This window comes from Salvia splendens, chromosome 22 (assembly GCF_004379255.2).
Source record: "Salvia splendens isolate huo1 chromosome 22, SspV2, whole genome shotgun sequence".
In the NCBI taxonomy this organism is placed as follows: Eukaryota; Viridiplantae; Streptophyta; class Magnoliopsida; order Lamiales; family Lamiaceae; genus Salvia; species Salvia splendens.
The window spans coordinates 4373298-4399033 of record NC_056053.1 but is presented as its reverse complement, the minus strand read 5'-3'; the positions used below and the strand labels follow the sequence as shown (position 1 = coordinate 4399033).

Here is a 25736-nt window from a genome sequence, read left to right as displayed (position 1 = left end):
CCCGACTCCGAAGAAGAAGAAGAAGACATTTTTCTTACTTTTTGAAGGTGAAGGTAGTCTGAAGAAATTTTTGAAAGCGGAAGGAAATTTTTCACGCAGAAGATAGAGAGTGCAGAAGAAGCCAATAGCAAAGGTGTTCAAATGATGAAGAAAGACGGTATTTATCAGATTTGGAAAAGATTTCAAATCATCGCACCGTTTCATATCCCACCTTTTCAGGATTCAACGGCCGGATTTTACTGTCGCATTTAATGCCGCATTTAATGCAGTCACGCGCAGGGCACGTCCCCTGACTTCAGCCTCCCCCGTACCCTTTTCCAGAATGCCGAAGTGACTCGCTTCGCCGAAATGAATCACTTCGCTTTTCGGGGGGGGGTAGTGATGGGGTACGTACTAAACAAGCCCAATAGCAGTGACAGCTCGGCCAGCCCAAAGCCCAAGAGTTCAGTTCGGCATTACCAAAGAGTTCGGCCTCAGCCTACAGCTCGGTAAAAGCCAACCAATCAAGCTCTGCTCTCAGGTCGGCATCAAGCTCTACTCTCAGATCGGCAACCAAAGCAGTTCGGTCTCGGTATTCGACCGAACAAGGAGTTAGTGGACCCATACCGGATGTCCAACACACCCACTACCACGTGATGTCAGTTCAGGCCACGATCGTAGGCCATGACCTACGCTTCACCCACGATCTTAGGCCATAACCTACACGACATCCACGACTTAGGGTGGTGATGCAAGCCATGATCTGAATTCATTATATAAATAGAACTTAGATCTGATAGAAGGGGTTAGAATCTCTCTAGAGAAACAATCATATAGCAAGTCTGTGTTGTAAGCTGTAATTCGCAGATCAAGCAATACAAACCTGCCCCCATTTCTCCCCGTGGACGTAGATTTACCTCAGTAAATCGAACCACGTAAAATTCTCTGTGTCGTAATTTATTTTTACGAGCATTTATCATCATCAAAAATTCGCGGAATCATCATCACTCATTTAACTTGCTAAACTATAATTAGGTATACTACAGAATACGTATAAAATATTAACACAACAGAAATCATCATTTTTGTCATTAAAAACTGAAGAAAAACCAAAAAAATCGATTGGTATCTCACTCTAAGGCCATGTTTGGATCACCAAAAACACGTTCAAAAATATCCATTTCGGCCTTGTTCCTCGACAGTCCAATCTCAAATGCACCCTCAAAATCCCTAGATTTGCAGAGGGAAATCGATCTCTGCCGATCAAGATGCACGAATTCCTGCTTCCTCGGCTTCCCCCACCCGAAATCAGCTTCATAAACATCGAATCTCGGCGATCCAGCCACCGATACCACACACTGCCCACTATTTTTCCTGAAATCCAACGGCCAATCTGCACTCTCCACCACTCCACGATCACTCTGCAAAATTCTTTGAGTCGCCTCTCGTATACTCTCCACAGCAATCAGGAACCCGCCCTTCTTCTTCAACGATCCACGCCGCGCTCCTGCACGTACGAAAACTAGGCAATTTCCGAAGTATGATTCCGGCAGCGGCGGATTAAGCCGTCCACGGCAGTCTGCAGCCAAGGAGAAGTAGACAATCTCTTCCTCGTCGTCTTCGGAAGAAGTCTCCGACCTCAACGCGCAGATCCAAGCGTAGGCAGAAATTACCGTGAAGGATGAAACGTCGCGTGAATTAGGCGTGTTGGCGTAGACATGGTTTTTGAGGTTTTGGACTTGATTTTTTGTGAGGAGAAGAGTTGAACGGACTCTGTTGATCGGAAATTCCACCAGAGATGGTGAGAAATCGAGATTTGGATTTCGGTTCCTGACGAATTTCCAAGCGATTGAATCTAATTTTCCATGATCTTCAACCAAATTACGATCCAAAACCGGCAAATGCCTACCAACTGCTTGATGAAATGCTTCATCGTCTCCAGATCTGTTCGCACGGCCCCACGACTTAACAAAATTAACGATGCTGCTCCCATCGGCGACGGCGTGATGATTGGTGATGCCGATGCATATTCCCTGGCCTGCAAACAGCGTGATCTGAAGAGCGATCACGGGTGATGGGGTACGAACTAAACCCTAATGGCAAGCCCAATAACAGTGACGGCCCATCAGCCCAGAGCCCAAGAAAGAGTATCTGTTCGGCACCAAAGAGTTCGGCACGACCAAAGAGTTCGGCACGACCAAAGAGTTCGGACTCAGCCTACAGCTTGGTAAAAGCCGACCAGTCAAGCTCTCCTCTCAGAGCTGATCGGTAAAGTCCAGCAGTTCGGTCTCAGCATTCGACCGAACTAGGAGTTGGTGGACTCACGAAAGGCCTCCACGACCTCCACTATACCCACGATCTATTTAGTGGTATGAAGCAGTTATTGAGCAGTTATTGCTCACCCACGATCTTGTTAGTGGGGCTGCAAACCACGATCCTAGTTCAATGTATAAATAGAACTTAGATCTGATAGAAAAGGGTTAAGCCCTCTAGAGATAAAATAGCATATAGCAAGTCTGTATTGTAAGCTGTATTTTCGCAGATCAAGCAATACAAACCTGCCCTCATTTCTCCCCGTGGACGTAGATTTACCTCAGTAAATCGAACCACGTAAATTCATTGTGTCATAATTCTCTACCAGCATTTACTAACATCAATAATTCGCGGACCCATCACTGGCGCCGTCTGTGGGAAGCAGAGAACAAAATTTGTGATAAAGCGAATTTTTGATCCATTTTTTCCACCCAAAAAATGCATACCAGATCGCAGAATACCCGTATTCCAGCCCGTGAGAACCAGGAGGAAGCCAATCCATCCCATAGGTCGGGAAAACAGCCTAGGGATAAGTCCACCACCAGTTCTCATGGCGAAGGAACAAGCCGCTCCAAAAATCGTCCCACTGAGTCTTCCCAGCAGCCCGATTTGAATGAGGCTGTTAAGCAGTTTTTGGCTGAAAAGCAGGAGGAATTCTTAACCTTCCTGCGAAAAAGCCAAAAGCAGCCGGAGACGAAAACGACGGATTCTCCTTCTCCCTCCGCACAAGAAAGTCACTACCGCAGTAGTGTCGCATCTCCCAGGAGAAAGAATCCTCAACCCCGACATATTCCAGCTCCTCCTCGGTACCGGAATCACAGGAGAACTCAATCTCCTCCATACCGACGAGATATCGGATTCGCCGTGTACGGAGCACTGAAGACTCCGTTCTCGGACGACATCACCCGAACTCCCCTACCACAGAACTACCGAACTCCGTCGATGACTTACGACGGGCTCGTGGACCCTCACGATTTCTTGGGGCGCTATCAATATAACATGGCGAACCAGGGTCTCAACGAGGTCCACATGTGCAAGCTGTTTCCCGAGCTGCTCATCGGGAACGCGAGAAGGTGGTTCGATAGCCTCCCCCAGGGCAGCATCAGATCTTACCGAGATCTAATGGATGCCTTCCACAGGAGGTTCTTTCAGAAAGCGGAAGCCCGAATCACTTCGGCTCAGCTGCTTTCCATTCGTCAAGGTCGCGACGAAAAAATTAGCGACTTTATGACAAGATTCCACAAGGAATGCCTGCAAGTAGACGATCTCAACGATCTGCTTGTCATCTCGGCATTCCAAAATGGAATCCTGCCCGGAGCTCTCTACAGGAAGCTCGTTGAGTGCGGTCCGCAGACAGCTCAGGAAATGTGGGACATTGCGGACCAGTACTCCCGGGCCGATGAGGCAGACCGTCGTAAACGGTCGTTAGACAGCTCATCGTCCCGAGGAGACAGAAGGAAGCCCGATCATAGCGATCAGGGGCATCCTCGCCGGACTCCATTTGAAAGAATTCAAAGGGCTCCGGTGCAAGACAGATTGGGACCTCGTCTCAATCCCGAGAAGCCGCCCGCTCAGTTCGTACCGCTGAACAAGCCGAGGGCGGAAATTTTCGAACTGCACTCTGACCTATTCGAAAAGCCAAAGCGGATGACGAAATCAGCCGCGCGCCGACCACAGGATAACTACTGCTCCTACCATCAAGACCACGGTCACGATACTGAGGAGTGCAGAAACTTGGCTGCAGGTATCGATGTTCTTGTGAAGGCAGGGACATTGAAAAAATACCGAAGTAAGCAGCCAAAGAAGAATAAAAAGCAGAGTGGTGCGAACTGCGCCCCTCAGGATCCGAAAAGGCAGCCGGATCCCGAAGACGATGACGAGCCGCAATATGATGGAGTAATCCAGACTATTGACGCGCTCCCTGCCGGGAAGACCAAGTCGTCCCTAAAGTCAGAACGCAGAGGCTCCAATCGAGAGGAGCCAACGCATAAAAGGCTGAAGCAGGACGAAGTGATTACGTTCTCGGCTGCTGATCCCGTCCCGGCCATCTCTCCTCACCAAGACGCCATTGTCATCCAAGCCGGAGTGGCAAACAAACTGATCCACAGGGTGTTTGTGGATACAGGAGCGTCGGTTAGCATTCTTTTTAAAGAGTGCTTCGACAAACTAGAAGTGGACCCAGCTCGGCTCAGTCCGGCTCCGCTTCCCCTGAAGAGCTTCACCCAGGAGGACACCCGCCCTGAAGGTATTATCAGCCTTCCGATCACGGTGGGGAAAGCGCCTACTAGCTCCAGTACGATGATTGAGTTTTTCGTGGTGAAAGCTCGGTCCCCGTACAACGTCATCCTGGGAAGAGACTGGCTCAACACAGTTCGGGCCGTTTGCTCCACCTATCACCTCACCATCAAGATCCCCACTAAAGGAGGGATAGCGGTCATCCGAGGTGACCAAAAGAGAGCAAAGGAATGTCTGCAAATTGCGCTTAGAAGTGCCGAGCAGTCAGATCGGCACCACCAAGCATAGCAATCACAGCAGCCGGAGTCAGAGGCGATGACCGAAGTCATACCGGAGCCGAACTCGATGACAGTTCAGCTGTACGAAGACGATCCATCCCGAACGGTTAAGATCGGCTTCGCGGGAACGCCCCTACTTCGGGAAAAAACCATCCAGCTCCTCAAGGAGTATAAAGACGTCTTTGCATGGTCTCCGTTGGACATGACCGGAGTGCCCCCCGAGGTAATCACTCATCGGTTAAATATTGATCCTTCAGTCCGGCCGATAAAACAGAAGCAAAGACTCTTTGCGGCAGAACGAAATCAAGTCATCCATGACGAAGTCCGTCAATTATTGAAGGCGGATGTGTTATTCGAAGTGAAGTACCCTTCGTGGGTAGCCAATCCTGTCATGATCAAGAAAAAGGAAGGAGGATGGCGGATGTGCATAGATTTCACCGATCTAAATAAGCACTGTCCCAAAGATTGCTATCCCCTTCCGAACATAGATAAAAAAGTAGAAGCTTTGATAGGCTTTGAAATTTTTTGTTTTCTTGATCTGTACAAAGGATACCATCAAGTTTTAATGGATGAGATTGACGCTTCAAAAACGGCCTTCATTACTGATTTCGGCATTTTCGCTTATAAAAAGATGCCATTCGGTTTAAAGAATGCCGGAGCCACTTATCAAAGGATGGTAGACAAGCTTTTTCGGCACCTGATTGGAAAGGAGGTCGAAGTGTATGTTGACGATATAGTCGTCAAAAGCAAAAGCACTTCGGAGTACGAGCACAACCTCAAGTCCACTCTCAACGTGCTCAAGAAAGCCAACCTCAAACTTAATCCCCAAAAGTGTACCTTTTTGGTAGATTCGGGAAAGTTTCTGGGTTGTTGGGTTTCAAAGGACGGACTCAAGGCAAACCCCTCAAAAGTTCAAGTCGTTCAAAACATGGCAATGCCGAAGTCCATACATGACGTGCAAAGGCTAACCGGATGCCTAGCCGCACTGAATCGATTCCTTTCTCAAGCAGCCGAAAAGCAACTGCCGTTCTTCACGGTGTTGAAAAAGGCACCAAAGTTCGAGTGGGGAGCCGAGCAGAAAAAGGCCTTTGACGAGCTCAAAAGTTATCTAGCCGAGCTTCCTATGCTCTCTGCTCCAACCGAAGCCGAAGTAATATTCTTATACTTAGCGGCATCGGATCAAACCATCAGCGCGGTGCTTGTACGAGAAGAAGGCCTAAAGCAGCTTCCCATCTACTTTACAAGCCGAGCATTAAGAGGTCCAGAAACAAGGTATCAACCACTGGAAAAGATTGCTCTGGCATTAGTAAATGCAGCAAGGAGACTGCGGCCATACTTCTATGCTCACAAGGTATGCGTCTTAACTGATCTGCCACTTCGGCAAGTGTTGACCAAACCGGAAGCATCAGGCAGAATCGCCAAGTGGGCTATAGAGTTGGGAGAGCACACAATTGAATATCTACCTCGGAAAGCCATCAAGGGACAAGCCTTGGCAGATTTTCTTGCAGAAGCAAAGTTCGATCAAGCAAGTCCTGTTATTGCCGAACAGAAGAATTCTGCCAATGCCGAACTAGCACAGCCCTTGGAATCCGAAGTAGAACCGCCGGACTGTTGGAGCGGATTCGTAGATGGAGCTTCAAACAAGATGGGAAGTGGAGCTGGTATTCTACTTGTCGCTCCCGACGGACACGAGGTAACCTACTCACTTCGGTTCCTATTCCCCACTACTAATAATGAAGCCGAGTACGAAGCCCTCCTGGCCGGACTCCAGTTAGCGCAAAGTCTGCTCGTCAAATCTCTCAAAGTCCATTGTGATTCACAAGTCATAGTAAATCACATGTTGGGTACAAGTGAAGCCCGTGACGAGAGAATGAAGAAGTATTTGGACAAAGCGCAAAGCATCAGCCGAAGTTTCTCCTATTTTCGGATAATCCGTATTCCCAGAGCGGAAAATAGCCGAGCAGATATCTTAAGTAAGTTGGCCTCAGATCCGAGCTCAAAGGCGGAAGAATTAATGCATCGAAGCATTGATGAAGCCGAGGTACATTCAGTATCCAGCTCGCCGAACTGGATGACGCCGATCTTGCAGTATCTGGATCAAGGACAATTGCCCGAGGATAAGAGAGAAGCTCGGAAGATCACGTGCCGAGCTCTTCGGTACGAACTTCATGAAGGAGTCCTCTTTAGAAAGTCTTACCTCCAGCCGTTATTGCGGTGCGTAGGACCAGAAGAGACGGACTACATCCTCAGAGAAGTTCATGAAGGATCGTGCGGTAGCCACATCGGAGCCAGAGCTTTAGCTAAAAAAGTTCTGAGATGGGGATATTATTGGCCAACCATGGTACAAGAGGCAGTGCAGCTCGTCAAGAAGTGTACGAAGTGCCAAATTCATGCAAATGTCCCAAGGATGCCGCAGACCGATCTGTACACTATGCAAAGCCCTTGGCCTTTCATGCAATGGGGCATAGACATAGTGGGACCACTTCCTCAAGCTCCTCGGCAAATGAAATTCCTTATCGTTGCCGTGGACTACTTCACGAAGTGGGTGGAGGCTGAACCATTAGCTACGATAACGAGCTCAAAGGCATTGGACTTCGTCTGGAAGAACATAGTGTGCCGATTTGGCATACCCCACATCCTCATCTCGGATAATGGGACTCAGTTCACCGACAAGACGTTCAAGAATTGGTGCCAAGAGCTAAACATTCAACAGCGGTTCACTTCGGTCTCCCATCCCCAAGCAAACGGACAAGCGGAAGTAACGAACCGGATTCTGGTGAAAGGGTTAAAAGCTCGGTTAGAACAAGCCAAAGGACAATGGGTAGAAAATCTCCCTCAAGTCCTATGGTCCTACCGAACTACACCCAAAACCTCCAACGGTGAAACTCCGTATAGTCTGGTGTACGGCACTGAAGCCGTAATCCCGGTGGAGATCGGCGTACCCAGTCCCCGAACTCTAAATTTCTCCTCAGAAATGAATGACGACGGACTGAGAGCAGAACTAGATCTCGCCGAAGAAAGAAGAGAATTGGCGTGCATAAAAGCAGCCAAGTATAAGGAGCAAGTAGCCCGGTACTATAACCAAAGGGTGAAAAAGCTTCAATTTCAAGTGGGAGATCTCGTCTTGAGAAACAACGAAGTAAGCCGAGCAGAAAAGCTGGGCAAACTCGAGCCCACATGGGAGGGTCCATATCGGGTGTCAGAAGTCCTCGGCAAAGGGTCTTATAAATTGACTCACATGTCAGGAGAACAAGTACCCCGAACATGGCACGTCTCCAACCTCAAGAAGTTCCACTTGTAAGAGACAAAGTCCGGTCAGTCTGTCTTGTGTCTAGTTCGGTCATAGGGGTACATGTTTTTATTTGTTTGTTTTTTTTTTTACTTGTATCTTTTACTTGTCGTTTTATAAAAGTTTAAAGTTTTTTTTTTCTTTTGTCTTTTTCTTTTTTTCTCTATGTGTTTTGTCTCTATGTGCTTGTCGTCTCTTACAAATGGTACCAAGGTATATCGTTCTTTAAAGACTGATCCCCTTTTTAGATCGATTATTAAAGACTATTGTGAGTCCAAGCTTCTAAGGAGGATATAAGACCACAATTCAGCTTAACAAGCAGTCCGTCTGAAACGAACTGCAATAAGCCAACGATTGTGCGTCCAAGCTTCCAAGGAGGATACAAGACCGCAATTCAGCTTAATAAGCACTTCGTCTGAAACGAACTGCAATAAGGGAAAGTCCGATCCACGCGATAAACCTCGCCGAATTAGGACGACTGAGTTCGGTCAAAGAAGTTTACCTCATAAGACCGAGGACGACCATGTCTAGTCAAAGAGGTTTACTGCATAAGACCACTTCGGTTAACTGGGAAAGTCCGATCCACGCGATAAAACTCGCCGAATTAGGACAAGGGAAAGTTCGATCCCGGCGACAAAAATCGCCAAATTAGAACACAAACCAAGTCCGGTCAAAGATGTTTATTTCATCAGACCAAAGACGAGTCCGGTCAAAGATGTTTATTTCATCAGACCAAAGACGAGTCCGGTCAAAGATGTTTATTTCATCAGACCAATGACGAGTCCGGTCAAAGAAGTTTATTTCATAAGACCAAGGACCAAGTCCGATCAAAGAAGTATACTTCATAAGACCGAGGACAAGTACGATGAAATTTTTTCGCTAAGCTGTAAATACAGTGTTAGAGGTGGAGACAAAATTTCATTTTTCAAATCTTGTTCAGCATACAACTCCGCTACCCTACTATTACAAAGGACTATTCTACTGTCCGGGGTTGCTAAAGTTGAGCCACCTATTCACAAAATCCTCTGGAAGCCGAGTTCGGTCGTTCCGAGCAGATGAAGAATAAGCAGGTCGACGAGATGCTATCCTCGACCCAACGCCTCTTCCCCGAGCCCGAGAAGTCCTAACACCTCGGCGATGAAGAGTCTCTGCAATAAGCATCTGCTGATCTTGCTCGCTCATAGTCACAACTCCTCGGCGAATTTCAGTCCGTCCCTGTCTTGACGATTCCGGTTGCTCCTGAGCCCGTTCTCGTCTAGACGTTTCCGGCTGTTCCGGAGTTCGTTGTTGACTTGGAGTAGGATTTTGAACAAGGGAACCAGAGGTTTGATCTGGAGTGCGAGCATCTGTTGGCACGATATGCCGAAGGAATCTTTCTATGGAGGGGCGCCGAGAAAGAACAATGTTGTACCGAGAAGCCCAACGCCGTAGTGATTTCACAACTTGTTGGCAAGCCGAGCTCTCCAGCGCATTGTTCCTCCGGAGTACAAGATATTCCTCCCACAGTTCGTCAACTCGACTCTGAACATCTGATATGGTCAATCCCCCGCGCACACGGATGTAATCCTCGTACGCAGTCCTCTCAGCAATGGTCGTATTCAGCTCGGCCTCCAGATCTTTCTTATCGGACTCTAAGTCCTTGATATCGGCCTCCAGCTTCACTAAACGAGCCAGAAGCTCGTCATTCTTCGTCTGATCGGCTATAGCTCTTCTCTCAGCTTCGTCTAAAGCCGAAGAGTACAGCCGTTTCCAGTGAAGTATCTCCATCTCCTTGAGTACAAAGCAGCTATTAGTTCGGCAGCTATACCGAGCAGATAGTAAAATACAACAGGAATAAAGGCGAGTACGAAAAGCTATACGAAGACAAATGTAGAGAATTTTTCATTCACAAGGAAAATTTTTTACACTAGGGCTTCAAGGCCATTTTACAAGGAAGAAACTAGACTAAGAGAAGGGAGACGAAATCATACTCCGCCTGCTTCGTCTCCGGCTCCTCGGTCTGGTACAGCTTCCTTCTCCTGGGCTACCTCAGCCTCGGCCTCGCCTCCTGCCGGCCTCGCCTCCGCCTCCTGATCGGCCTCCTTCTCCGGATGCCCGGCCTGATCGACTTCGGCCTCCCGCTCCAGCGGCTCGGCCTCACCCTCTCCGTTGTAAGTCGAAGCGGGTGAAACGGGTCCCACGGAGGCAAAGATAGCCTCCAGGTTCTCGTCCCGATCAGCTCGACAACTCCGGACTCGGTCTGCAGAAAGCAGGACCGAAGATGAAGCGAGCTCCTCAAGGAGCGGCAGATTCTGAAGCCGAGCTGCTATCTCTCGGCTGTACAGAGGCAGCACGACGTCGGCCCCCTGCTCGCCCTTATCGGCAATTAGCCTTACCAGGCTACCGACAAAGGCCGAGAACTGGCTGCTCAAAAAGAGTTTCTCCGTGTAAACACGGAGAGCCTCCCCTTGGGCAACCACGGCAGCAGCATCGCTCCGCTTCGCCTGCTCTCGCTGGATGACGAGCTGGTTTTTGGCAAACTGAGCTTCATCCTGGGCCGAAATCCTAGCAGCTCTGGCCTTCTCAAATTTAGCCTCAGCCTGTTCGGCCCGATGACAAGCAGCCGCCAACTTCCTCTGCATCTCGGCATAGTCATTGGACGCTTTGGAGAGTTCGACGGCGACGAGCTTGGAGAGCATATCATTCCTCTGAAAATGGATAAGGAAAAAAGTTAACAGAGGGCACCAAAAATACAGGACAGAAGCCAAGCCAAGGAATCAAGAAGACAATTCACCTCGGCGAAGTCCGTGGGCCATAGAAATGGCTCACAGATATGCTCCGAAGGAGGCGCCAAGACCATGTCTTTCTCTGGCGCTCTCGGGGGCTTCTGGGTCTTCCCCTTCCTATTTGCCGAAGTCGACTCCGGCTTCTTTGGACCCGAAGAGGTCTTTTGCCTCTTCGGATTCTTCTCGGCATCAGGCGCCGAGCTGGTAGCCTTCTCTCTCTCCGGCTCCACAAGCTCGGAGGACTTTCTGATAGCCTTATTCAACATGAACACTGCCAAAAAGCAAGAAAGCAAAGTCAGATTTTCTTCGTTAAAGCAGTAGAGCATAAAGATAAAGAGAAATCCTCACCCTCGGCCTCTTCGTCCGAAGACGAGATGTCGAACACGACGTCGCCCTTGACGAGCTCAGACTCCGTGTATTGTTTCCTAACTAGGGGAATCTTGTTGAGCTCGCCGTCGAGCTCGTCCAACGGTTCAGGCCGAGGGTGACGGATAACGGACTCCGGCCCTCTCCAGGGAAAACTAGGAGCCGCGGTCCTATCATAGTAGAAGAAGCGATTTTGCCACTTCGGCCACTTCGTTTTACAAAAGGCCCTAAAAGGCTGTAAAGGGATCAAGTAAAACCAAGACCCCTTCCTCTTAAATTGAAAGAATTTAAGGATCGCCTTCAAAGACAAATCCCTTCCTAACCTACGGAGTTCGGCAGCGAAGGCCGACAAGTGCCTCCAAGAGTTCGGAGTCACCTGGCCTAAAGGAAGCTGAAAAAAATCTAGTAAATCTATAAAGGCAGAAGGGAGGGGGAAACGAAGCCCGCATTCTAAGCAGGCCTCGTACACGGTGACGTAACCCTCCGGCGGGGAGTCAGCCCTGTGATCACCGTCAGGTACCACCGCCTTCCCCCCAGGAAAAGAGTATTTTTCGTAAAGGGATATCACAGTATCCTTACTCAAGATACTGTGAAAATACTCTACGGTCTTCTCCCCGGATTCTTTCCGGCTAGAAGACCCCTTACCCCCTTTCCTAACGCTACCCGACTCCGAAGAAGAAGAAGAAGACATTTTTCTTACTTTTGAAGGTGAAGATAGTCTGGAAAAAATTCTTGAAAGCGGAGAGAGAATTTTCGCAAGAAAGAGAGTATAGAAGACGCAACAGCAAAAGTGCTTCAATGATGAAGAAAGAGCGTATTTATCAGATACGGGAAAGATTTCGAAATCGTTGCGCCGTTTCGAATCCCACCTTTTCAGGAATCAACGGCCGGATTTTACTGTCGCATTTAATGCAGGCATGCGCTAGGCACGTCCCCTGACGTCAGCCTCCCCCTTACCGTTATCCAGAATGCCGAAGTGACTCACCTCGCCGAAGTGATCCACTTCGCTTTTCGGGGGGGGTAGTGATGGGGTACGAACTAAACCCTAATGGCAAGCCCAATAACAGTGACGGCCCATCAGCCCAGAGCCCAAGAAAGAGTATCTGTTCGGCACCAAAGAGTTCGGCACGACCAAAGAGTTCGGACTCAGCCTACAGCTTGGTAAAAGCCGACCAGTCAAGCTCTCCTCTCAGAGCTGATCGGTAAAGTCCAGCAGTTCGGTCTCAGCATTCGACCGAACTAGGAGTTGGTGGACTCACGAAAGGCCTCCACGACCTCCACTATACCCACGATCTATTTAGTGGTATGAAGCAGTTATTGAGCAGTTATTGCTCACCCACGATCTTGTTAGTGGGGCTGCAAACCACGATCCTAGTTCAATGTATAAATAGAACTTAGATCTGATAGAAAAGGGTTAAGCCCTCTAGAGATAAAATAGCATATAGCAAGTCTGTATTGTAAGCTGTATTTTCGCAGATCAAGCAATACAAACCTGCCCTCATTTCTCCCCGTGGACGTAGATTTACCTCAGTAAATCGAACCACGTAAATTCATTGTGTCATAATTCTCTACCAGCATTTACTAACATCAATAATTCGCGGACCCATCAACGGGGAAGACGACGGAGTCGGCACATCGAGTTGCAAGAGGAAGCTCGGGGACGCATTCGTAGAAGTGGTCAGCGATTCGTTGATTGTGTGAAGTGAGATAGTTAAGATTTTGATAGGACTGAGCTATAATTAGAGAAACAGAGTCGTCAGAAGCGCAGCGAATGGCGGGAGTGCCGGAGTTCAACGGGAGGACTACGTTTCCGGCGAGTGGGAGGAAGTTTGTGAGAGTGAGGGGGAGAGAAATTTTTAAGGATGGGAGAATTTTTTGATGGAAATGGAGGTTTGAGCAGGGGAAATCGAAGAAGATGAGTCTTTTTGTGGGATCGGATTGCAGGAATGGGATGTCGAAGTGTGTTAATGGAGTGTAGAATTCATGATTGCTGCTACTTGAAGAAGATGATGAAGAAGAAGGGTAAATTCGGCAGTTTTCGAGCTCGATAGCCATTGGAATACTGTGACTGATTTCCGCTCAAGGTTCATTGATTTCATATATAGCGTAAAGAGACGGATATACCCCTGCCGTTCGTTGACTAAAAGAGATGCTTTATTTCCACCTTTTGTAAAAAAAATTTCTTTAATTACTTTACAAACAGTTCGATTAATTAGAAATTTCTCATTTAATCTTTTAGTTGGGAATTGATTCATCACAAAGAAAGAAATGAATATAGCGCTTCTTAGAGCATCTCCAATGCACGGATGTCCCATTCGGACATCCACTAGAACTTCCCAAAAACACCTTCTCCCACGTCACTAGGACTTCACAGTTCACATCCCACTGCCACGTCACTAGAACATCCGGTTCACAATCCGCCATTCCCATCGCCCTTCCCACTAGGACTTCCCGCAATAAAAAAAATCACAATTATTTATAAACGTAACGGAATTATAATTTTGACACGGAATACGGGAAAATTGCGAATGCTTCATTAAAAAAATTACATAAAAAAAAGAAAAAAAATTACATAATAAAAAAGAAAAAAAAATTACATAATAAAAATAACATAATACGGGAAATTTAGACTCAGCTCACTCCGCGTTGTCCTCGTCGCCCTTGCCGCCCTCGCCCTCGCCCTCGCCCGTGCCGCCCCCGTCGTCCCGCCGCTAATCTCGGCGCCATCATCTCCAATGGGTGGCATCCCCAAATCGCGCCGACATCCATCGATGACATCCTTCAACATCCTTTTGTACACAGGATCTGTCGTGCTATGCCACCTATGCATGGTCCGGACCAAACTAGTCGTTATCTGCTGCTATATTCACCTGAAGCGTTGATCTCCGTCCGCTTCTGCCAGCCCGATTCGACACCCCCACAAAACTTTTGGGAATCCTTCACCACGAGATAGGCCTCCCACTGGTCGAAATCTTTGAACTTCAAGGATTTGTCGGGGTACTGCGCCAAGGCACGGTTCTTCACATCCTCCTCGGACATACCGTTGGTTGCCTGGCGGAGATTGTTTTGGTAGAGGCCGGCAAATCGACTAAGCTTAGGCCTCAACCGCTCCCACTGTTTCCGGCATTGTTCGGGCACGCGACACTTCGCCCCAGCCGGTTTGTGTGTGAGGTAGGCTTCAGCGACGCGATGCCACAGTCTGTCAATATGCTGGTTAGCACCGACATAGGGATCCTCGACTATTGAAACCCAAGCCTTCGAAAGCGCGACGTTTTCCCACACACTCCAGACCGTTCTCTTTCCCGTCTCCTCATCATCCTCCTCCTCAGCCACCGTTCGCGAGGAAGAGCCCATGGCTTTCCCCTGGCCCTTGCCCCTGCCCCTTGTCGTTGTCCCCACATCATCGGGAGTCTCCCTGACTGGAGATAGCCCCAACTCTTCAAAAGAGAAAGTATCCACGCCGGTGAACTGATTCTCCGGAACAAAACTGGAGAGGGTATCAGTAGACAACATATTGATAACCGGCCGATAGACATCGTCCGCTAGTGGTTCAGGGCCCCTGCCACCCCCTCCTCCAGGCATGGCCTGCATCATCCCCGGCATCATCCCCATCATATTTGGGGTCATGCCCCCCATCCCCATCCCCATCCCCATCATATTTGGGGTCATGCCCCCCATCCCCGCTGCCATGGGCATCATACCACCCATCCTACCCATCCAATTGTACATATTGCAGTAACGGGACATCATACCACTCATCCCACCCATACCACCCATCCTACCCGTTCCACCCATCTCCGACATTGCCGGAACCGTTGTCGCATTTTCGCTAGAGTTTCCCTCCAGTTCGGCGGGAAACGTCGGAGTCTGCGACTCGCTCATGGCGGGGAAGTTCCTGTCGTTCTCCATTAAGTAGAAATGAAATTTGTAGTAAAAGAAGAAAGAAACTTGTTAACACAAGTGGTGCGAATGAAATGAAGTTCAACGAGCTGTATATATAGAGTTTAAAAAAAATACCGGACGTCCGACCCACGCCACAATGGCGGACGTTCCCCCGCCCGTCGCCCGCACGTCCGAGGACATCGGACGTCCTTACGGGACGTCCGTATCCTAGTTGAAACGCCACAATGGCGGACGTCCCGGTCGCCTGTCGCGGATGTCCGACCGGACGTCCGCCATTGGAGATGCTCTTATAAAATACTATTGGAATGGCGTGTTCTCTTTTCTAAATTTTTCGTTGAAAAGAAAAGGGGAAATAATCTTCATCTTTTAAACATCTCTTTCATGTTTTTCTCTTTATCTATTTAAAAGGATTTCACCATTTTCATTCAACGAAAATATTTTATATTGAGTTATTGGTGTGATCAACTATTGGTTCTAACTTCTAAGCTATTATAAATTAGTGTAACTTCAAATATGAAATTCAAAGTGATCAAATAGGAAAGGATAGTTTCAATCATGAAATTACAATAAAATATAGAATTAACCAACATTTATCAAATTTAAAAATGAGAGAGAATTAAAAAGGATACGTGAGAAAAAGAAGAAAAGATAAGAAGAAATATGGCCATCCCCAAAGTTTTAATTACTTTTTCAGTAAAGAAACTCATTATGGCGTTTTAATTACATTCACATTTGGAAGTTTAATTGAAGTTTCAACCCAAAATTAACCATTAAATCAATCGGAGCGTTTCCCATCCTACGGCCACGATGGAGCTGGCTACTCAATAACGTCCAACGGTCGAAAACCACATCACAAATATTTCTTCTCAAACTCAACAGTCAACACATTTCCACCGAATCCTATTATTCAATATTCCGGTCACATTCTGTTCTTCAATCGACCAATTCGAAGCTTATTTTAGTGAAAAAAATGAGCATGCCGCAGTTCCTAGACGCTGCGGATTCTTCTGCTGATCTGCAGATATGGAACAACGCCGCCTTCGACAACGGCGAGATTTCTGAAGATTTGGCGGCAAGCAAGCAGCCCTGGGGATCTCTGAAGCCGAATTTCGGAAACCCTAATTCATCTTTCGATTCTGTTCCGGATAAAGAAAATCAAGGTTTCGCATCGGAGAATCAAAATCAATTTCACCCTGTTTCCCCTTTCCCCAAATCGGCCTCTACGACGCCGTTTAAGCCGCTCACAGCAGTCGAATCAGTTCAGAGATCGAAAATGAGAGCAATCGCGGACAAGGGTTTCGAGAAAAATCCAGTCTTGAAAATCGACGAGGAGATTGAAGAAATTGAGTTGCAAATCACTCGATTGAACTCGAGATTGGAGGCTTTGAAGGCTGAGAAGGCAAGCGCGGGAGCTGTGGAGAAGAGAGGGAGATTCGTTGCGGCGAAGTTCATGGAGCAGAAACAGGGCGGCAAGAATGATGAGATTTCGAATTTGGGCGTAAGAACAAAGGCTAACAGAAGAGGGATTAGTTTAGGGCCAGCAGAAATCCTCTCTGCAGGGCGTAGAGGGATGAGTTTGGGGCCTTCTGAGATTTTCGGAGCAGCGAAATCGAGGCAGGTGATGATCAATAACACCCCTCTGCAGAGTAGGAGGCAATCTTGCTTGTTTAAGCTGCAGGGGATTGATGAGGAGAGGGTGGAGAGTTGCAGTTTGAGCCTGAAATCAAGGCAAGCTGTGACCACCATTGGTTCAAGAAAGGCTGTGAAGAAGGAAGAATCTGTTTTGAACACAGTCCAGCCAAAGAAGCTGTTTAGAGATGGCGAGAAATCGGTTCCAAACAAGAAGGCGTCTAGGCCGGGGAGAGTGGTGGCGAGTAGGTATAATCAGGGCGCGTCTCAGGCTTCGGCAATGAGGAAGATATCTCTGCCGGAGAGTGATGGTGATGCAGGGAAAAGGGTTGACAAGACGCGGTCTTTTTCTGTGGGGAAGACGAGGGCTAATGAGGGCGAGGGCCGTGTGAAGAAGAGGTGGGAGATTCCTAGTGAGATTATAGTTCATAGCAGTGTGAGGGGAGGAGGAGATGGAGAGGCAGAAGGAGAGAAGTCATACTTTGCTATTGATGAAGTGGAGAATTCTGTGTCAAGCTCTGAGCTATGATGAAGATGATGAAGGAGAAGAGCGTTGAAATGTGGGAGTTTTGGTTGGGATTCTATTTTTTGCATTGTTGTGGTAAATAGTATAATAACTGGTAAGATGTTTCTGTTTCTTGTTCAAGCATACTTGTGCTTAACTAGTTGTAGTATGTCTTGGAATGAAAGCATATAAATGTCTTAGATAAGCTAAAATGGACTATATAGTAAAACTTGAATGAAATATATGATTTAGATGCAGAGTTGTTCAATAACTACTAACCAACTTGTTTGCTTCTCAACAACTCACACAAACACAATCACATAAAAGGAGCAAAATGCTTATGAATCTACCAAAAAAGGTAGTACTAATCTTGCACTCGTGTGCTCCCCATGGAAAGCCAATCTCCCGGTGCCCAGTGGGAGTAACGGGATCGCGATATTGTCGATGGTCAAGAGCCGGAGTATCTTTGTCTGCAGCTTTGAAGATCTCAGCAATGTCGTCCTGCAAATATTTAGACATTTTTTGCTAGTTTTCTTCAAACATAATGTTGAAGATCTCAGTTATGTAGGTGCATCTAATACAAAATATTATGGCCGAATAAAAAGCCTTGGTCAAAAATTACATGAAATTTATAAATTTTTGGCATTCGACCTCAAGCTCGTTAGTTAATAATTCGAAGGGATTTTATTTTATTCCTATTTGCTCGTTGGGGCAGCGCAGTTGGCAACGGAGCAGCAGATCTTGCTGCAATGAGTCTGGTTTCGAATCTCACTGCTGTCGTGTAGTTGCTTCCATCTCTCAGGCACAAGTGTGATGCCTTAGGAAATGAGCTTCTGACAGCTAGTGGGTTAAGCCCCCCTTAACGGGCTACTGTGTACCCTGATTGAAAAGCATGATGTCGGGCCAGAGTGTGGGGGCCGCCGAGTTGACAGAATCGCCTTTTGATGCTGCAATAATTCGAAGGGAAATTTGTGCCAAGGATTAAGAGCACCCACAACCGTGCTCTTGCCAGCGAGCACGGTTGTGGGCCCGGTCTCACTTTTTCTGCCTGCTCTCTGGCAAGAGCACAACACCCACAGTTGTGCTCTTCCGCAAGGACGAGCACAATTCAATTTAAAATTCAATTAAACAAAAACATTTCCATAATATTACAATTAATTAAAAAACCTAAATAATATTACAAATGACAAATAAAATAAAAACGACATAATTAAAATCCTAAAAATTAAAAAGTGCATAATTAAAATTCTAATAATTAAAAATTACATAATTAAAAACTAAAAATACCCCGTGGAAGACTACTCATCCGGCGGCACTACCCTCAATTGTCTTTGGAGGCCCAATTTCATGGCCTCATGCGGTCGAAGTTGCGAGGGGGTCATAGTTGACCTATCGGCCTAATTGAGTTGGGCCAAGAGGGTCCACAACGAGTTGGTGGGGGTGGAGGTGGCGCATATGGAACGGGAACGAGAGCGGGTTCGGAGGCATTGGCGGTTGCAGCCGCCGCCTTCATCCTTCCTTGCGGTCGGCGTTAGGAACCGCTCGGGCCGGCGTCGGGGCTACCCAAGTTAGCTCCGGCGAGTTGGCTAGCCACTTCTTCGGAGCCGACGTCGGATAGGGATACCGACCTTGACCGTTTGAATGAGTCGCTAGAGGAGGATGTTATGCCTCCCATATACTTCGGGTGCGTCCGCGTCTCCTGTCAAACGTTGAGGTACTTGAATGACTTGTAGTTCATGGATTGATAGGTGCTCATCGCGGCAGTGATGATGTCGACCTCGCTCCGGCCGCTCTTCCTGGAGGAAATAGCCATTGAACTTGCCAATTTCTTCTTTGGCTCGGTAGATGGCGTTGCGCACCATACTCTCGTTGCGCTCGATTGTTCCCGGCGGCCGGTTTTCATCTTACCGGCGAGCGATGCGCCACCAAAAGTGATCGACGGATTGGTTCCTGCCAACCACTGGATCTTCGGAGATTTCCAAGTACGCCGCGAACAATTTATCCATCTCCGCCGGAGTGTACTGTGTGCGGGCACTGCGAGTAGGAGGAGTCGGAGTTTGGGAGGGGGCGGTCGACCTAGGCTCAGGTGTCCACCCGTATTGCCCTTCGGGGGAATCTTGGTCGTCGATTAGGTATGGCCGGTAGCTACCCGGAACGCCCGAACTTTGGGTTTGAGGAAGGGCCGAATATTCCGTTTCCGGAATAGGAAACGGTTGTGAAGAGAACCTTCGGGGTTCCAACCGTGGGAGCCCGAGTGCCTTGGCCGAACATTGTTATGTTGTAGGAGTGGAAGAAAGATTGAGAATGGATATGGGAATGAGAATTGTGTAGTGTGGTGTGAATTTTTTGGTGTGAAAGTGGGAGTATTTATAGATAAAAATGTGTATTTTTGGGGGAAAAATAAAAAAAATAAAAAGTATTAAAAAAACGGATATATTTATTTTTGGGAAGTGGAAAAATATTTTTTTTTCTTATTTTTAATCAGTTTTTAAATTAAAAACTGATTTTTAATTAAAAAAAATTCAAAGACAACGGCTATGTCGTTGCCCAATCGCTGCGCGCCACGTCAGCTGTTCGCTGGCACGAACGTGGTCGATGCATCAAGCAGCGCTGTGCCAGTGGCGGCGGAGTTCATCCTTGCCAGCGACACGGACGGACGCCATCCGTCCACCGTTGCAGATGCTCTAACACAGAAAAGCATGTTTTCGAGCTGCTTTGTGCGAATCTTAGGCCATCCACTACGCTGTCTCTATACCGTCCCTTAAACCGTACCTTAACTACTATTTGAGGGCCCCACTGTCCTTTTTTCCTCCATCCCTTAACTAAGGGACGGAACCTGCAACGCTCCGTCCCTTAACCGTCCCTTATTCCGTCCCTTAATTACTATTCATTCAATTTCATTTTTATTTTTTTTTCCAACCCAATTCAATTTAAACAAACACAATTCATTAAAATTAAAACAACATTACAACTTAAACTTTAAAAAAAAGACATAATTAAAATTCTAAAAAAATTAAAATGACATAATTTAATCTTCTCCGCCAAAGTTTTCTCAAATGTGCTCAATTAGATCCTCTTGGAGTTGGGTGTGGGCGCTAGAGTCGCATGTCCTTGCCCGAATAGCCAAATGTTCTTGTACAGACGGATGCGCTCTACTTCGCGGCGGACTACTTGCGATTCAGCTTCCGGGGGATTCGGGGTCGAACCAATTTCCCGCATCGGGTCCTTCGTCTCGGACAATCATGTTGTGCAAAATTATGCACGTATACATGATGTCGACTATGCTCTCCACGAACGAGCCGGGGCTTTGATGATGTTGAAGCGCGCTTGGAGAACCTCGAACGCCCTCTCCACATCCTTGCGTGCAGCCTCCTGCTTCTGGCGACGAAGTTAATGGCCGGCGCTTTACCATCCAAAACTTCGGTAAAGAGGTCGGACTGGTGGAGCACGTTTACGTCGTTGTTCAAGCCAGGGACCCCGAAGTACACGTGCCAGATCCAAAGTCGGTAGTCGGTAACGGCCTCGAGTACAACGGTTGGGTGGGTGCCTTTGTGGCCGCTCGTGTAGGACCCCCTCAAAGCCACCGGGCAATTCTTCCATTGCCAGTGCATGCAATGGACACTGTCAAGCATCCCGGGGAATCCGTGCACTTGTTCGTGCAGGTTGAGGAGGAACTGACAATCGTCCGTGCTTGGCCTCCGGAGAAATTCGTCACTGAGGCTGCCCGGACGCCTCTGTAGAAGTTGAGCAAGCACATGCGCCCAGTGGTGTCTCCGATGTGGAGGTATTCGTCGAATATGTCGGCCGTTTGTCCAGTCGCTAGCTGACGGATGGCTGCAGTACATTTCTGAAGCGTCGTGTGGCTGGGACGGCCGAACGCGTCGAACCCTTCTCGGAGGAACTCTTCCCGGGCCGCCAAAGTATTCGCTATGTGGAGAAATTGCGGTTCACTCATTCGGAAACGGCGACGGAAGTAGGTACCCCCAAATCGGGTTATCGTAGAAGTAGTCGCGTACTAACCGTGCAGCTGCTTCCTCCCGGTTCCAATTGATGTACTTCCGAGAGCGTCGTGGGGGTGGCGCGGCTTCCTCCGCCTGAGCGCCTCTCGTCGTCGATCTTCTTCAAGTGATTGTTCCATTAATTGACGCATTTGCTCAAAAGGATCCATATGTTTGAGTTGATTTAAGATGAAAATTAGAGTGATAGAGGGGATTTGAGAGGAATAAATGTGTGTTTGTCTTTGAAATGAGTATAAAATAGGATTATTTATAGAGTTAAAAAAAATAAAAAGGGAAAATAAAAAATTAACGGTAACATTACCGTTTGAAAATTAATTTTTTTATTAAAATTCAATTTTAAAAAAAATGAATTATTGCGTCATCCGTGACGACGCTCACTCGGGGGCCAGCGAGTGGGCATCACGCATGCATCAAGGGCGCGACACCCGGGCGCGTGACGGGCCGGCGCGTCACTTGTCTCGCGGATACGGGCTACGGGACGGGCTGGGAACGGGGTACGGGACGGGACGAACGTTGCAACGCGTCCCGCGGCGGAACCATTCCTACGGGACGAAACGCGAGCCGCGCGGGGGACGTCTCCAATTTTATTTAAATGAACCGCTAGCTGGAGTAGTATAATTGCATAGGATTTATTTCATGGTCAATTTGAAGATATTGTTGGAAAGTGATTGCCGATAACTTTCGATTTTATGATCACCTTTGGCAACCAAACCCGAATTATATGCGCACACTTTAAAGTATGTTATATCGGTAGTCGTACAGTTGGAAGAGAGACAAATCAATGCTTTACACAATTTAATTTATCAACATAATAGAATTTTATATATACTAAGATGACATCTGTTGCAATATCCTAGACACAAAATCAGTGAGGAGAATGCAGTGTCCGCCGTTCGTCACACAATTTGATGCTGTGTTGTTTCAATAAAACTAAATACAGTAAAGCCAAGTGCTCGAACAGACGCATCTCCTCAAAAGAAACAGCATAAGAGCATCCGCAGCGGTGGCGGTTGGCGCCACCGCCGTCCGTGCCAGCGGCAAGGCGAAGAACCGCCGCCGCTGCAACCGCGCCGCTGGCACGGCGCTGCTCGATGTATCGAGCATCGAGCAGCGCCGTGCCAGCGGACGCACACGTGTCACTCTCCCATTCGCCAACGGCATAGCCGTTGGTTTCAAACAATTTTTTATTTTTTTTTTAAAAAATCGGTTTTTTATTAAAAAAACCGATAAAAAAAAAAAAAAAATTTCACTTCCCCAAAAAATTATATCCGTTTATAACCGTTTTTCCCCACTTTTTAATTTTTTTTTTATTTTTTTTACCCCAAAAATACACACTTTCATCTATAAATACCCCCAATTTCACTCCCAAAAATTCACACTTTCACTACACAATTCTCATCATCATTCTCTCATCTCCATTCTCATCTTCAATCTCTCATATCCATTTTCATCTTCCTCTCACACCCTACAACACCACTATGTCCGGTAACGACGACAACCCAAGCGGCTCTCACGGTTGGAACCCCGAATGGTTCGGTTCGCAACCGTTTCCTAGTCCGGAAACGGAATATTCGGCCCCTCCTCTCACCCAAGATTCGGGCGTTCCGAGTGGCTACCGGCCATACCCAATCGACGATCAAGGTGCCTCCGATGGGCGCTACGGGTGGACACCGGAGCCTAGGCCTCGCGCCCCTTCCCAAATGCCGAATCCTCCATCTCGCGCCGGTGTCCGCACACCGTACTCACCGGCGGAGATGGAAAGATTGTTCAAGGCATACTTGGAAATCTCCGAAGATGCGGTGGTTGGAACGAACCAATCCGGCGATCACTTTTGGTGGCGCGTCTCTAGCCGGTACAATGCACACCGGCCGCCGGTAATTTTTAATTTTTAGGATTTTAATTAAGTCTTTTTATTTTATTTGTAATTTGTAATTTTTATTGTGGTTTTTTTAATGAATTTTAGTATTATGAAAATGTTGTTGTGTAATTGAATTTTATATTAATTGTGCTCGTCCTTGCGGAAGAGCACAGTTGTGGGTGTTTGTGCTCTTGCCAAAGAGCAGGCATGAATAGTACCGTCCGGGCCCACAACCGTGCCGCTGGCAAGAGCACGGTTGTGGATGCTCTAAGAGCATCTCCAGTGGCGGACGTCCGGTCGGACATCCGGTCGGACGTCGCGACGGGCGACCCGGACGTCCGCCATTGTGGCGTTTGGGGTCGGATACGGACGTCCCGTGAGGACGTCGGGTGTCCTCGGACGTCCCTGCGACGGGCGGGCGGACATCCGCCACTGTGGCAAGGGTCGGACGTCCCGCTCGGACGTCCGAAATTTTTTTATTTTTTTTAAACCCTATATATACGGCTCGTTGAACTTCATTTCATTTGCACCACTTGTATAGGGGTGGGTAGGTACGGTATACCTTACCGAAACCATCATACCGTATACCTTACCATAAATACGGTATGTGAAAAAATCATACCTTTACCTTACCAAAGTTTTCGGTATACCGAACTTCGGTATACCTTATTTTCGATATGACGAATTTTCATACCGATACCGTACCTCATTTTCGGTATACCATACCGAAGTTCGGTATACCTTACTTTCAACATCAATTAAAATAGAAAATTAGATTTTTTAGAATATTATTTATATTTTATAATTTTAAAAATAAATTAAATATAATTTATTCATAATTATATTTATATTTCACAATAGATTTTATAATTTAAAAATATATAAAATATATTTTATATATAATTGTGTTTATATTTTTGTGGCATATACCTTAGTTTACGGTATATACCTTAATTTACGGTATATACCGAATTTCGGTATGCAACGGTATACCGCGGTATTTGAAAATCCATACCGTTACCTTACCGAAATTTTTCGGTAAGGTATCATACCGTACCGAAAGTCACGGTATACCAAAAATTCGGTATTTTCGATATTTTTTCGGTACGATAAGGCCGGTATTTCGGTATTTCGGTATTTTTCCCCAGCCCTAGTTGTTAACAAGTTTCTCTTTTCTTTTACTACAAATTTCATTTCTACTTTTAATGGAGAACGATAGGAACTCCCCGGCCACGAGCGAGTCGCAGACTCCGGCGTTTCCCATCGACCTGGAGGAAAACGCCAGCGGAAATGCGACAACAGTACCGGGAATGGGACAGATGGGTGGGATGGGTGGGATGATGTCCCCTTATATGTACAATTGGATGGGACAGATGGGCGGTATGGATGGTATGATGCTCAGGGCAGCCGGGATGGGGGGCATGACCCCAAATATGATGATGCCGGGGATGGGGATAGGGGGCATGACCCCAAATATGATGGGACAGATGGGTGGGATGATGCCGGGGATGATGCCGGGGATGATGCATGTGGGAGGGGGTGGCACGAACCCTGAACCACTAGCAGACGATGTCTATAAAACCAAAACGAACGGTCTGACTTCTAAAACAAAAACATAATAGAATTAGAATAGGAAAAAATGCAATTTCCTTCACAAATAAAAATAGTAGTATTTGAGAATAATCTAGTGCTGTTACTTAACTCCAGTTTCGTAGCAAATCTGAGAGAAGCTGATGACAACACCTTTGATTTACGAGTTTTTCAGACACTCAGCCCACATGATTTATATAAACCAAGGTAGAGAGTATAGTGAAACTCAATAACTAAACATATTACTTACAAGGAAACATTAATCAAATAAAATTAAATCCAACAACAACAGAAACAAAATTAAATCAAATCAGTAACATGAATGAAAATAGCAATATTACAGAAGAATCTAGTGCTGTTATTTAACTCCAGTCTCGTTGCAAATCCGAGAGAAGAAGCTGATGACAACACCCTAGATATATGAGTTTTTCAGACCCTCAATCAATAAGATTTTAAAAACCCAGAAAGAGGGTATAGTGAAACTCAGTGTATAAATAAATTAAAACTAATCTAAAATAAATAAATTAAATACATAGAATTCTAAATTAACAAATCATACTTGCCTCAGCATGTTAATTATAATCAATTGGAATGTAGACCCTCCGAGAGGTTCATCTGCGTAAGCAGAACTCGGATTCACTACCTCATATACTATCCAACAACCATCAAAGGCAGTAAAAATGGTGCATTTCACATCAAGATAAATTGGGGAAATTTGGTTAAAACTCAGACATTTCCGAATTTTCAGGGAAAGGAATAGCAACATCAAGGGGTTCTCCCTGTAAACAGGGTCTCAACATCACTACACCTCATAATTGGAAATTTCATCACTATGTCTAAAAAGGTAGAATAAAATCGATTAAAACCCACAATTTGAAAAACAAGTGAAGTGGAGATTTAATAAGGTTCAGATAATTATACAGCTCTATCGATCAAGAATTTTCTGAAGCAGAACTGGCGTTAAGCTGATTAAAAATCATCACAACCAAAAATTATATAAATAAAAG

General features: G+C 46.7%; 2 protein-coding genes and 3 non-coding genes across 5 annotated transcripts; 1 reads left to right on the top strand and 4 right to left on the bottom strand.

The window, feature by feature from the left end:
• Positions 1 to 949: 949 nt before the first annotated feature.
• LOC121786610 (phenolic glucoside malonyltransferase 1-like) lies at positions 950 to 14738 on the bottom strand. The gene is made up of 2 exons (XM_042185249.1): positions 14517 to 14738; positions 950 to 2072 (listed from the first exon to the last, which is right to left on the bottom strand). The coding sequence occupies exons 1-2, from the start codon at positions 14736 to 14738 to the stop codon at positions 1110 to 1112; spliced, it is 1185 nt and encodes a 394-aa protein (XP_042041183.1). The 3' UTR covers positions 950 to 1109.
• Positions 14739 to 15861: 1123 nt separating this feature from the next.
• LOC121788078 lies at positions 15862 to 17519 on the top strand. The gene has a single exon (XM_042186950.1). The coding sequence runs from the start codon at positions 16099 to 16101 to the stop codon at positions 17284 to 17286; it is 1188 nt and encodes a 395-aa protein (XP_042042884.1). The 5' UTR covers positions 15862 to 16098; the 3' UTR covers positions 17287 to 17519.
• A 7300-nt stretch (positions 17520 to 24819) lies between these two features.
• Positions 24820 to 24927, bottom strand: LOC121788146. Its single transcript, XR_006047598.1, has one exon. It is a non-coding gene; the product is annotated as a small nucleolar RNA snoR97 (small nucleolar RNA).
• Positions 24928 to 25074: 147 nt separating this feature from the next.
• Positions 25075 to 25183, bottom strand: LOC121788144. The gene has a single exon (XR_006047596.1). It is a non-coding gene; the product is annotated as a small nucleolar RNA snoR97 (small nucleolar RNA).
• A 446-nt stretch (positions 25184 to 25629) lies between these two features.
• Positions 25630 to 25720, bottom strand: LOC121788130. The gene has a single exon (XR_006047582.1). It is a non-coding gene; the product is annotated as a small nucleolar RNA Z223 (small nucleolar RNA).
• Between the last annotated feature and the right edge of the window lie 16 nt (positions 25721 to 25736).